At 41.3% G+C, this 13,451-nt stretch overlaps 1 protein-coding gene across 5 annotated transcripts in view; it reads left to right on the top strand.

Annotated features, from left to right (window-relative positions):
• The window catches only part of grik4 (glutamate receptor, ionotropic, kainate 4), a 167,745-nt gene that overhangs the window by 151,548 nt on the left and 2,746 nt on the right, over positions 1–13,451 (top strand). For 4 of the 5 annotated variants that reach the window (XM_088380772.1, XM_088380769.1, XM_088380771.1 and 1 more), the window contains 7 exons: positions 5,742–5,851; positions 7,562–7,735; positions 7,954–8,119; positions 9,171–9,396; positions 10,377–10,505; positions 10,583–10,701; positions 11,551–12,341. In XM_088380772.1, coding sequence (XP_088236898.1) covers positions 5,742–5,851; positions 7,562–7,735; positions 7,954–8,119; positions 9,171–9,396; positions 10,377–10,505; positions 10,583–10,701; positions 11,551–11,934 — 1,308 coding nt within the window. In that variant the 3' untranslated portion in view covers positions 11,935–12,341. Of the gene's footprint in view, positions 1–5,741; positions 5,852–7,561; positions 7,736–7,953; positions 8,120–9,170; positions 9,397–10,376; positions 10,506–10,582; positions 10,702–11,550; positions 12,342–13,451 lie in introns of those variants that run through there. The other variant, XR_015859428.1, reaches the window with a different exon arrangement.

The following is a 13,451-nucleotide window of genomic DNA, read 5'->3' as shown; positions in this document are numbered from 1 at the left end:
TTATATTATTATTTTCATTTTTGATATCTATATACATATATATCAAAAATGAAAACAAATAAAAATCAATAAAATACATAAATAATAAAAAATAAAATAAATAAATAATAAAATAAATAATAAAATAAATAATAATTTTGTACAAACTGTCCAGCATAGTGCGGATAGGACTAATGTCTCTTGCCTCTACGCGGCGCCCTCCTTAACCTCTGTTGTATCAAGAGAGCAAACCCAAGCAAGAATCCTTGAAACAACTTAAGTGCAGCGGGATGCTTGCCAATGTTTGCAGAATCAGAGGCCCATTAATCAGGGTCGCCCTCCTCTAACACCCAAGGTGACCCGAGCAGCGCTTAGCATAGCACCAATTGGAGGCTAAATTGTCCTTTGTCATATCTCAGGAGCATTTATTCCCATTCTCCGTTGCTGTCCTGTTTCCCATTCTTGTAAACCTTTGTACCTCCCCGTGGTTGGCGGACTGTACTAATAAGTGGAGCGGCGAGGCTCTCAATTGAGCAGTTGGGGAGAATCAATCGATGGTCTCAGCAGGTGCAGTTTTAAAAGGCTGCTGGGAAGCGTGGCGCCTCTGAAGTAGGAGGCAGGCAAGCAACTGGGAGCTTGAAGCGACACGGGGATGACATCCCACAGGGTTCACACACACGCACACCGATGAGTCGAAGGTTTGAAAATAAGAGGAAAAGTGAATGTTCTTTGTTTCATAGCACTCTCTTGACTCCCGTTGGCCTTTCTGACACAACGACGTGTCACACATCGATTTTTGTCCGACTTTTTCAAACTAATTTTCAGTCAGACCAATGATTGTTAGATTGTTTGATATTGATTTCTTGGGGATAATTGGCCATTTGAAAGCTTTTTCTCCACATGTCTTGAATCTCCGTTAAATACTATTGTTGTCTAGTTTCTATAGTTCAAATATTTCAAGCCTAAACCCTTTGCAGATATTTAAAAATGTATTTTGTGGTTTACTTTGTAAAGCAGATGCGTTGATGGGAAAATACATTTTTGAGTGATAATTACTTTTAATTCTGTGGAATTAAAATCCTTTCCTTAGTCATTCACTGAAAAATTCACCCATTTGCAGAATCGTAGCAAAATTTAGCCTGGGTTGTTAGCAGAGATTTATTTTTAAAGGTAAGGTTATAAGATGAGTTTAAATATCTATTTGTGTTTTGTACTCATCGTCTATGTGGTATATTTATGGTTGAAACTATTCTAAATAAAAAAAACAGGGTGGCTCTTGACGTTTCCACTGTGGACATTTTATGAGCTTATGCGTAGGCAGCAATGTGCGTGCCTCTATTGGCCTCAGTCAGTCGTCATAAATATGAACAGTGACAGTGTAACCTTGAGCTATCGGCAGCCTGCTCATATTGAAACTTTCCCTTTTGTCACCTTCACCTTCGGTGTGACAAAGCCAAGTGAGGTAAAGGAGTCCTTAAGAGATGTCAATACACTCATTGCCTTCAAGTCGAGGACTCTTACGTGAAAGGAGTCGCTCGTAGTAGGTGTGTTGCATAATTAAATTGCCGTCCGTTGGGGTTGAAACGGAGTTGTCACATTCAGCAGTGGTCCTCAGGGCAGAGCGTGGCGTATAAAGCTTTATTGACTCGCAAACATAATGCCGAGTCTGTGGAAGTGCCACATGTCGAATAAATTTGTCACATGCATCGAGCGGAATCCACTTTTACGCCTCCACATTTTGAATATTTCGGTTGTTTTCTCGTGGGTGACACTCATGTCAGTTTTTAGAAAGGCTTCACTCTTGTAAGAATCGTGTTGTCAGTGACCTCGTGACCCCCGATTAATTCAAACGCCGTTTTTGAGAGTAGCGGGGGAAGTACAGAAGATCATAAAGAGAAGAAAGGAGAAGTAAATGAGCAAGGAGTATGCTAAAGGGCAAGGAGATGGGTAGATGAGAGCGGAGATGCAAGCCGAGGAGAAGAGTTGAAATGACAATGGGAAGTGTCCTTCAGTGAGTCAGTATTCATGCAGGCAGTCTCCAGGGGCAAACATTGTGGTGTGCATATAAAGAGGCGGGATGAAATCCTTGACTGGATAACCTCACCAGCTCTTTCAGACACGCGATAGAGAAAACAAAACTATTAAATGTCAAAAGAAAGGCTTCCTCTGGTTCTCAATAGAAACATTTGTCTTTCCTCGTCGTTTTAATGCTCAATTTGTTGAGATCGTATCTAGAAAATTGTGAAAATTATTTGGTGTTTTTTTTTTTTTTTCCCGTTTAATGATTGCCTTGGAGGCTGTTACTTTAAGGAGACGTTAGCCTCCGATGACATAATCCGCTTGCTTCGAGCAAAGAAATAATGAAGGACGTTAAATGTAACCTAGCTCAGTTTGCTATACAGTACATCTTTATTTATTATTTACTACTTTGTTATTTTTATTTTTCATTTTATTTGTATTTTATTCTTGTATTTTATTATTTTTCATTTTATGATTTTTTATTATGATGATGATGGTTGTTATTATTATTATTACTTTATGATTTATTAACTATGGCATCAGCCACGACTTTCTTAACTAGCAAAAACTTAACAGAGCAGACTGGCTAAGATCCACATAGTGTACGACAACGCAAACAGCTTCTGACAAGCTCTGAAGCGTCAACACGCAAAGATAAACACGCACCACTGTGGTCTCACTGTCTGTCATGCACAAACAAACAAACACAAAAAGCCAAACATGTACTGGAAAACACTTGTGAGCATCTGAAGAACATTCAATATTTGCCTACAAGTTATTATAAAACGTGAGCTAACCTTTTAGTGACACTCCATCCGCAATTAGAGTCACGTATAGCTTGTTGGGAGTGATTAATCTCATCGCACCAGGTTATTAAAGAAGTGGCACTCGTTTGACCTCGCAGAATATGGAAATAAATGTCATGCAAGGAATCAATTGGTTCTACTCTGTTTCTAGCCTCGTATTTAAAGGTTTAAGGGTTTGAATATCCGCTTTAGCCTTTTTGTTTGAAGTCTAAGAATTGAGTTCATTAGACTTTGACATCAATGTGCTTGATTAATTTTTTTTCTTTTATTTATATCTGTGAAAAATCATGGTAAGTCACAAATGATGCATGAGGTGGGTGACGTTATTCTCTGTAGTTTGTTAAATTTCTTATTTTCCTGCTAAATTTTACTTATCATTCTTTTATCAACGCATTTGAACACAAATGGTGCAGTAAGGCAAGTAGACAGACAATATTACAATCCTCATATATTCTTTATCCGTTCCAAATGCTTAATATTACTGCAGTTTAGTCAGTTTAAAAACTCTTTATATATAGTTCTGTATGCCTGAATAATACTGCATCCTGTTAGCCATGGTCCACACCCCATAAGGAACACAGTGTGTGTCTGTAATGGATCAATGGCTTTTCTAAGTAATTTGTGATGCTTTGAGATATTTGGAGTTGAAAGCGTCGACCCAAAAGGAATTAAATTTGTAAGTCAAGCCACCACTCTGTTTATCAGCTCCTTTTATCTACCACAGCTGGAAAAAAAAGTTTTTAAAAATTCACACTCTATGAATCCTAAAAAAAAAAAACGCTAAAAGGCACCATCAGAGTTCTTTTATATTATGAAAGGAAACATACAGAAAAGAAAGCAAATGGAAATGTGGAAACTTTTTATGCAGTTCCATTTCCAAAATAGCATATCTGCTGGAACCTTCCCATTATTTCCCCTGCAGCTCTTGAAAGCATAACTTTGTCTTAATGCACTCATATTAAAGCACTGAGATCTGCAGCAAACACAACACTATTTTGTTTTGTTTTTTATTAACCATCCACCCTCAGTCTCGATTTTGGATCTTTTGGCCACCATCTGTTGGCAAAGCTACAGCTCTGTTCATCTTTGTAATGGTGCCTCGGTGGGGACTTAAAATGCGGAGAAGAAGGCTTGGCAGTTAACAGATCGCTGCTTCAGCACGCAGCCAGCAAAGAGGAGGAGGAGGCGTGTCAGCACAAAAGGCCATTAGCACGTTCACGGCAACGGCAGCAACAAGTTTTCATCATCATGGGCGTGACATTGTCGTCATTCCTCCAAATTGCACATTCTTTCCTCTTTTGCTTTCCTAAGAACCCTAACAGTGCATCAAACAGCGCTAAATTGGACCTCGTCGATCATAACAAACCCTCAAAAAAATCATCCCACCCGTGTGCCGCAAATTTCATTTAGCTCAGGGCTAAGCAACTATTAGCCAGGCGATCTGGCATTCGTGGGGTCCCCCAGGGACTTAATTTGCAATTTGGCATTGGACTAATTTTGGGAGGTGGCTGATGAAATTCTAATTGATGAGCTAGTAACAGGATGGCGTTGTTGTAAACGGAACAATTGGTCATGTTTTATTGTCCCGCTGACCCTTTCAGGGTCGCAAAGCAGATGGCATATCTGCGTGGAAGTGGATTGTATTCAGCATGTCCGCTCAACACACACACACACACACTCATAGGTGAGCACACACACATTGCTGTGGCACTAGTGAAGGAGTAATTGGTTCCGTTTAGAGGACAGTGGCTGTTGGGGAGAGATAATGAAACATGAGGGTCCCTCTAGTCTATTACTTACAAAGAGTGGGGAGGAAGTGATGTTACTGTACTTCAGATTTTTTTTAGCTTTTTTTTTTTATCTGTACTTTAAGTGTTCATGTTACTGATGATTTCACATTTGGAAACTGATTTTTGTACTTTTATTCCTGACTTTGTCAATAGACACTTGTGGTTTTCAAACTCTGCAAAAGATGAGGTATAAAAACATTTAATGTGATAAATGAGTTTTTTAAGAAACCAGCTGTCATTTGACTTGTGAGCAAAAGTTTTAAATAGTTTAGTGACAGCGCACAAAGTTTGAAACTGACTTGGAAGAAGATAGTAAGAAAACTTTCCATTATGATGTTTTTCTTCTATTTTTATCTTTTGTTTTGTTGTAACAGAAAGTTAAAAATGCCTTGGTATTGCATAAATGTTTATTGGTAAACTATAAATGTCGCACATATGAAATTTGAATCACATTTTTCATTTTTCCTTTCTGGGTTTGTTTTGATCCTTTGTTATAAAAAAATTATTCCTCAAACTTTTTTTCTGGCCATAACAGGATATGTCAGCATAAACATGAATAGATATAATATGGAATTAAAAGTTGAATTTGAAGCAGCAGAGAATAGGATAGAAAGCGATTTGTTTGTATCTTTATTAGCTGTCATGGTAATATTACCCTCGTGTGTTAAATGAAATTCACCCCCTGTTGCTCTGATTATACTGTTTTGAGTCTCCTCCGCCCCCCAGCAATTGAGTCATGTTTCCTTTTATTACATTGTGTTGTTCAACACTTGACATAAATTGTGAAATTAATTTTTTACAGCTTAATCTTTGGGAATAGAAACTCTTATTTGCCATTTTGTCTCACTATTCACCATCACTCCGCAGTATTTACGGCACATGGGAGACCTACTTTATGACTGTTGATTTGAATGTTTGTTTATCAGTTTACAACGCGGAAATCTATACTTATCGCATCCAACTAGCATTGTTTACTGCCACACTGTTGCGGACAGCTGTAAATGTTGATTAACTCAGAGTCAATTCAGTCTGTGGGGCAATGGAGTCAACATGGAACTTGCCCGCTAATTAGTCCGCCTTTGTCGGGTTAGATTAAGTTTTATCATGATCCAAAGTTGATGTAAACACGGTTCTGGGTTTATTTCAGGGTCGACGGCCAGGCTACTTCTCCTTCCTGGATCCGTTCTCGCCAGGCGTGTGGCTCTTCATGCTGCTGGCCTACTTGGCCGTGAGCTGTGTGCTCTTCCTGGTTGCTAGGTAGGATGCACACTCACATTTTTGGCCCAACTGACAGCTGACCTAAAAACAATCACAAATAGACATGGGCTCATATGTATCAATTGTTTGTTCAGGTTGTAATTCAGACAAATGTATAATATCTACCCCATCTGCAGCTCTTTCTCTCTTTTTTCTGCAGATGGGGTATTTTTGAGTTTTTACTTGCCCCATTAGGGATTAAGATGAGGAGATGTCATTAATATTCATCAACAGTTAGGGCAGGGGTGTCAAACTCTTTTTTTTTCGCGGGCCGGATTATACTCATAGCTTCTTTCGGAGGGCCATTATGACTGTCAACCCAAATAAATGTATGATGACCCCATATTATATACAGTAAAAGCTACAAAACTGACAAATAACTCGTTTTCAAATCAGACGAGTAAAAACTGGTCAAATATTTAAAAAAAAAAGATATTCAAAGTGAAGACAATTTGCAATTCGAGTAATGACACACGAATTTGATGCACAATTTGTCTTCGCGGGCCACATAAAATGATGTGGCGGGCCGTATTTTGCCCCCAGGCCTTGAGTTTGACACCTGTGAGTTAGGGTGTGAATTCCATATGAGTCTTTTTTTCTGATTAAGGGCTTTATAAATTAATTTCATTTGACTTGGAATTGTCCCTAAATGATCTTTCCTCCATCTTTTAGTCAACTTAGCTGAAAAGTAAGTCTGGCTTTCAAGAAATCTACATCTAGTTAAAAAAAATTTCAGACGGCTTTAGGAGAAAAAGCTGGAATCATCGTTGAAGCCATTTACCCTTGTTTTCTCAATAGCTCTGCCTTTGTCAAACCACATGAAAGGATTTGTGGTGCCACTGGAGATGACTAAAGCTTCCGCTACCCAGAAGCACATGAAGTCATGGTGAAAAGGTCTACTGGGAGAGAAAGGAAACAAAAGAGACCAGGGAGATGAATAGTTTTTGTGTGGTTAGTTCTACGGGGGCTTAGACTGGTGTTTTTATCCTTTTCATTCAGTCTCTGCAGGTGATCACAACACCAATAGAAGAGACTTTCACTGGCTGGGTCTTCAGCGTAACACTGACACCTAGTGGTTGGATAGAGAACTGAAACTCAAAACAAGGCAATGAAATCTATCCAGTCATCCATTTTCCACTGTATTGTGTTAATAGAAAACTTGTGATTGGCTACCAACCAGCTTGTTCACTTCATCGTGGCTAAAGTTAGCAGTGGATCAGCTCCAGCTTACTGGCAACTGGCGTTTATGGCCCAGATGCGCACTAAGCAACACGGCCAAAACTAGCTGAAGTGGATCATCGTAAAACAAAAATATTAAAAAGAAAAAAACGCAGACAACCTTCGGACTTCATAAAATGTAATAGCTTTATCAAAAAAAAGACTTTCAAGCCCATTTTTCCTAATTCATACTGAAAACCTTCTTTGTACTTGACATCTACTGCGGGAAGTTATCCGACAAACTAACTTTTCTGAACAGCACCGTTTCATGTATTACAAACTTAATATTAAAGTAGGCAGCACATGAGAATAAGAAGTTAGTAGACACTCCAGAGGCAACTAAAAGCCTTTGTAACTGTCGGATTTAACTCCTGCGCCTTTTCCCTTTTACTTGTTTTTTATGGTAATGCCAATTCCTGAACTCACTTGAATTCCCACTCACGCTGCTTGCCTGGAGCCCAGTACACCGCTGTATATCTTGTTTCTCTACAGATTGACACCTTACGAGTGGTACAACCCGCACCCCTGCCTGAAAGGACGCTGCAACCTGCTCATCAATCAATACTCCCTCGGAAACAGCTTGTGGTTCCCCGTCGGAGGTTTCATGCAGCAAGGTTCCACCATCGCCCCCAGGGCGTTGTCCACGCGCTGTGTCAGCGGAGTGTGGTCAGTGTGGACACTAAAGTTGCCGATCCGTCATCTGTTCATCTTCATTTGTCTTTTTTGGAGCCGACGTTATCACCTTGCCCTCTTCGTGTCCGTGTCTTCTCATCTAAGTTATGCCGTCATTATGAAGCTCCTCGCTGCCCCTCGCCGTTTATCTCCATACATCTGTTGGCTCATTTGCATAAGAGCTACATATGCTCTCCATTCCCCTCGCGCAGGTGGGCGTTCACATTAATCATCATCTCGTCGTACACCGCCAACCTGGCCGCCTTCCTCACCGTTCAGAGGATGGAGGTGCCCATCGAGTCAGTGGATGACCTGGCGGATCAGACGGCCATCGAGTACGGCACCATGCACGGCGGCTCCACCATGACCTTCTTCCAGGTCAGGGCTCGTGCACAACACTCCCTTTGATAGACTGTTGATGCTGCTAGGTCAATATGGAACACGTGCAGATTGACCCAAGTGGCCTTTGAATCGATGACTCATCGGTGATGTTATCCCCCCGTGGTCACCTTCCTGTTTAGCGCTAATCACAGGTTTCCTGCCTCCTTGACCACATCTACTCAATAGCTTTCTCCTCAGAAACCAAGTCTTGAGCAAAGCAGCATGACCTCAGCCAAAACAGAAAAAAAAAATAGTGGAAAATGGAGAGCGGATGTGACAGGGGAAGTGAGGCAGTGAAGAACGATATGGAGCGAAGGAATTATATATGTAGACCTGGTGGCTGCTTCCCTGTGTGCTTTATAGCCCACTGGACTGTTAATTATTTCGGTAAAGACAAGCTCAAAGAAAGAAGAGGCCAAGTTAGAATGCTAAGTGAAGAATGGGTTCTGCGAGGAGAGCAGAGGAAAGAGAAACTTGCACATAAAAGTAACAAAACGTGCACCGCTGATGCTTCTGCTGGAAAAAAAAAGTCACTTCATCTTAAGTCGGAGCTAATATTTATCTTCGGACGTGAAGGAAATACAGTAGAATTGATCCCTGCGATCATAAAACACTGTATGGTCACTTTTAATAAATCACAAGCTCCCCCTGCTATTGGTTTATAATTGCCTACAGATGCCACAAGATGGCGGCAAAGCACTTAAAACAGACAGGATCATAAAGCATCCTGCATTTATTGTACATAGCCGTTAGTTACTTCAAGATGCCACAAAATGATGTCAAAGCACTACTTTACTCCAAATGACTTAACTCACGATACCGGTATATTACAAGTTGGTGGCAAAGCACTACTTTTGTCAGAAAGAAGCTCTTCAACACACTTCTACATAGTTTCTTAGTACCAAGATGCCACAAGTATTTAATCAAATAAAACTATGACCTGTATTTCACCCACAAATCTTTGTAGCAGATGGATAACAAAACAAACTTGGTCTTCATCTGCAGCTAAATTTGTCTTCTCACGATACGTTCTGTCACGGCTACGCAGAACTCCCGTTACCAGACGTACCAACGAATGTGGAACTTCATGCACTCCAAGCAGCCCAGCGTGTTTGTGAAGAGCACGGAGGAGGGCATCGCTCGTGTTCTCAATTCCAACTACGCCTACTTGCTGGAGAGCACCATGAACGAGTACTATCGCCAGAGGAACTGCAACCTGACGCAGATCGGCGGGCTGCTCGACACCAAGGGCTACGGTATCGGAATGCCGCTGGGTGAGTGGGGGAGACGGCGGGGAATCGAGTCGAAAATAAATCCAACGAACGGTTCTTCAATCCATTTTGAGGCTGGGAACAAAACTTGTGGAGCAAGAGAATTAGTTGGAGGATTTGACGGGAAAAGTTAAATTGAAATGTAGCGCATGAGCGGAAGGGGAAAAAAAGACAAAGACAAACAGGTTTTAATAGAACATCTCTGATGGGGGAAGGAAAGATAAGAAAATGTAGAACTTGGCTCCCCGCTTGCTCGGAGACTCAAATGTCTTCAACTTTGATCACATGTTGAGCGGAGGAGAAACACCTTAAAAGTAAACAGGAGTTATTTAAATTCCTCTTAAGTATGTATCAGCTCAATCTTTGTCAAACAAAATCATCCCATTGGATAACTAAAGTTTGCCTCACTAAAACATTTTATTAAAGTACAGTGGTGCCCTAGGTTTTTCCCCAAGATATCAGTTGTCATTTTTTTGTTTGATTTGTAAACTCAACTCACTTTACAGCTGTCTGCAGTTTGGCAGAAAGTGAACAAAAAAAAAATCTTTTTTTGCCACTCCCAGTTCAGGTTATCCGTTAAATTTAACATAAACATATTGTGTACTTAAAGCAACTACATAACTTAAAGCCTTATAATATACCGTCCATTATTCAAAACAAATCCTTGAGGAGAAAAAAAAAAATTCAGGATTTACAGCAACTTCATTTTTGTATACATATCCTGTTATTTTTAACAGAGGTGTGTTTACTTTCTATATCAGCTGTAAAAATCAGCTGCTGCTATAATTTCCCACTTGATAAATGTTTAACCTTGGTGGAGTTCTGCGCTCGCAAGGTGCTTTTTGTTATCTGATAAATGTGTTTGTTTCAAAATAGACTCAGCAAAAAAAGCTGAAAAAGCACCACGTTTCCAAATTGTGTCATAGTGGCCCCCTACAAGTTACACAATCAGTCAGCGTTTTGCCTCTTTTTTTTGACTGCAGGCTCCGTGTACCGTGATGAGTTTGACCTGGCCATCCTCAAGCTTCAGGAGGACAATCGCTTGGAGATCCTCAAGCGGAAATGGTGGGATGGCGGCAAATGCCCAAAGGAAGAGGACCACCGTGCCAAAGGTTCTCATCTTGTTGACCTTCTTGCTCCGATTATATTCAACTCACCTCATGCTGTCCTTTTGGTCTTACTCCCGCAGGTCTGGGAATGGAGAACATCGGCGGCATCTTTGTGGTCCTGGTGTGCGGCTTGCTGGTGGCCATCTTCATGGCGGTGCTGGAGTTTGTTTGGATGCTGAGGCACGCGCCAGGAAACGAGGTGAGAGAGGCGTATGTCACCTGCATCTGCTTTGTGTCCCTCTACCCCCCCTGGCGCCCGCCCCCCCGCGGGGCCGCCAGACTCCCCTCACACTGAGCAGGTCTGACACGTACTCGCCGTCTGCTTCCAAACACACTGAGCACAAAACCAAAGATTTACCTCGCGTGGTCTACATGTTTAGTAGATGTATTGCTGTTTAAAATTCTAAATATTCAGTATATCACATAGTTAAAATGAATGTAGTCGGGTCTTATTGGTGCAATAATGGTGCTGGCAGTCGTAGCCTTTTTATCTGTGTGTGATTATTGCTCTTCAAAATCCAAGCGAGCCTATTTGATGCCTTCCACTGTGTGCACTTGGCAACGGTGCAACTTTTATTGAAGTTATTGTTAGGGTAGATAACGTTTCGTAGCCGCTATACACTTCTAATGTGTAGTTATGATCAGGGTGTCCGTTGAATGTAGCCTCGTGTCAAATCGAGAAGTTTGAACAATCCTGTAGCAGCTATCGGTTTGCCTTCTTCCACACAAATCGTTCGATTGGACTAATCTCTGATGTGATGCCTTCCAAATGATCCTCGATGACTGTCCCTTTTTTTTTCTTCAAATGGACTCTCCGCACTGTGATTTTACTTCAATAAACATGCAGTATGTCAAAGTCAAACGCCGACTTGTGAGTCCTTCTTTTTATCGCATATACTGAATTTTATTTGCTCTAAAATTGAGTCTATTTGAGGAATTACGGTAATGTTTTGTGGTATTGACCAGCGTCTAACCTCTAATGTGTGATCAGTCTGCCCTCTCTCCCTTTCCCTCCCCCTTTCTATCTGCCATGGATGCTTCCCAACAGTCGGTGTGCGAGGAGATGCTTCGCGAGCTACATGGCATCGTCCTGTGTCACGACAGCCTGCAGGTGAGGCGCCGCCGGACGTCGTCGGTCACGAGGCCGCGACCCCTGCCCCAGGAAGAGCGCCGGGCGCGAGCGGCCGCCGTGGGCCTGGCCAACGGGAAGCTGTGCGGCGGCACAGGGCTACCCGAGCCGTTCTCCCACAGACTGGCTCAAGAAGCCGCCCTGGTGGCCAGAGGCTGCAGCCACATCCGCATTTGCCCCGAGTGCAGACGCTTCCAGGGGCTCAGGATGCGTCCCGGGGCGGCCGGAGCGCTGCCGTCCCCCACGCCGAGTGAAGAGAGCTTAGAGTGGGACAAGACGACAAACAGCAGCGAACCTGAATAACACGAGCCCCGAAGATGTCCGCCTTCCGAGTCGGACGGCGCTTTGTTGCTGGATGGCCAGACACAGGACCGAGGTACTGACTCATCTTTTTTTTTTTTTTTTTTTTTTTTTTTTTTGGAACCTCCTGGGGCGGCTTTGTCTTTTCCTTGCTCATGGAAAAACTGATGAGTCTGTCTCATGTCGGCCCTCGATACTGCTCCGAACAGGACGCGCAAAGGACAAAGCGCCATGGGCCATTTGTACTATGCAGTATTTTCAAGTCATTTATCAGTGTGCTGTTTCTTTCTCTCCCCGTCTTTTTAAATTATTCCTGTCCTCTGTTGAATTACCAGTACTGAATATTGTTGTTATATTGTTCCTGGGGGGGGGGCGAAAAAAATTAAACATTAAACCAGTTCCTTTTTTAATCTGACAATTGTATGTTACAAAATGCTGACAGAAAACAAATTACCGGTTCCTGAACTCTTTTTGATGTTTTGTCACATTTGCTTAAATAAGACGTTAATGAGTCTTTTAATGTTTTTTTTTCTTCTTAAACACTTCAAATTTTCCTGTGCCTTCGCCTCTCGTCTGACATCTTTGACTCCATGTCATATTCAGTATGACTTTTCTTCGCCTTTCTATGACCTCTTGTCCCAATGTAAACACGCACAGGGGAAATATTCATGAATGACTTGAGGCCAACAAACATTCCTATGACTAAAACGCAGCTGCATAAACAAATAAATCGGTCCGCAGTAAAAGGGAGAAGGTTTTTATATATTTATATCAGCAGTTGACATGTGTTCTTTTAAATGTCAAGGCCCTTCAACTTGAATTGAATGTGATAGGTTGCGCAAAGCCCGAGGACCCTTTCAGTTTGCATCGGCCGACTTGCTCTGACATTTTCATGCATTCATTTTTGCAAAACACAAAGTTAGAATAGATTAGTCTGAAGTCATCTGGGACTACGCCGTAAACAGGATATCATTCAAAGAGCTCACTCGGATATGTTGTTGCTTCGTTTCAACATGTCCTCGCTCAAATTTAGTCAGAAGGCTTACAGAATGCATTTGTATTACTTTTTAATACCGCTCTTTTTTTTCTTTTTTTTTTTTATATTAACTATTTACATGAGATGTTTGTTTGCTCAACTGCAAAATGTCTAATTGGGTGATGCCGCACGGTAGTGGGAGGCCTTAGAGATGCAATGTGTTTTTATAAAACATTAAATATGACATACAATAATAATATGTGCAAAACACAACAGGAAAAAAAACAGGAAAACCAAAATACCAAACACAACAGCAAATAAAAAACACAAAACAGCAAGTCAAAAAATACAAATACAAAAAAAATCAACAGCAAGTTCAACAAAACTCACCAAAACTAATCACAATAGCAAATTAAAAACACAAACATCCCTTTTGTGATTTATATATTTAAATGCACCTCCTTGAAAGAGTAACACTCCCTTCCTTTTTGAAAGCTCTCATTCATCTACTAAAATCGCCCTTTGCTAATCTCTGCGATGTGTC

Source organism: Syngnathus floridae, chromosome 7 (assembly GCF_059516105.1).
Source record: "Syngnathus floridae isolate MCC-2025c chromosome 7, RoL_Sflo_1.0, whole genome shotgun sequence".
In the NCBI taxonomy this organism is placed as follows: domain Eukaryota; kingdom Metazoa; phylum Chordata; class Actinopteri; order Syngnathiformes; family Syngnathidae; genus Syngnathus; species Syngnathus floridae.
Note: the sequence above shows the minus strand (reverse complement) of the source record. Positions and strands in the feature narration are given on the sequence as shown.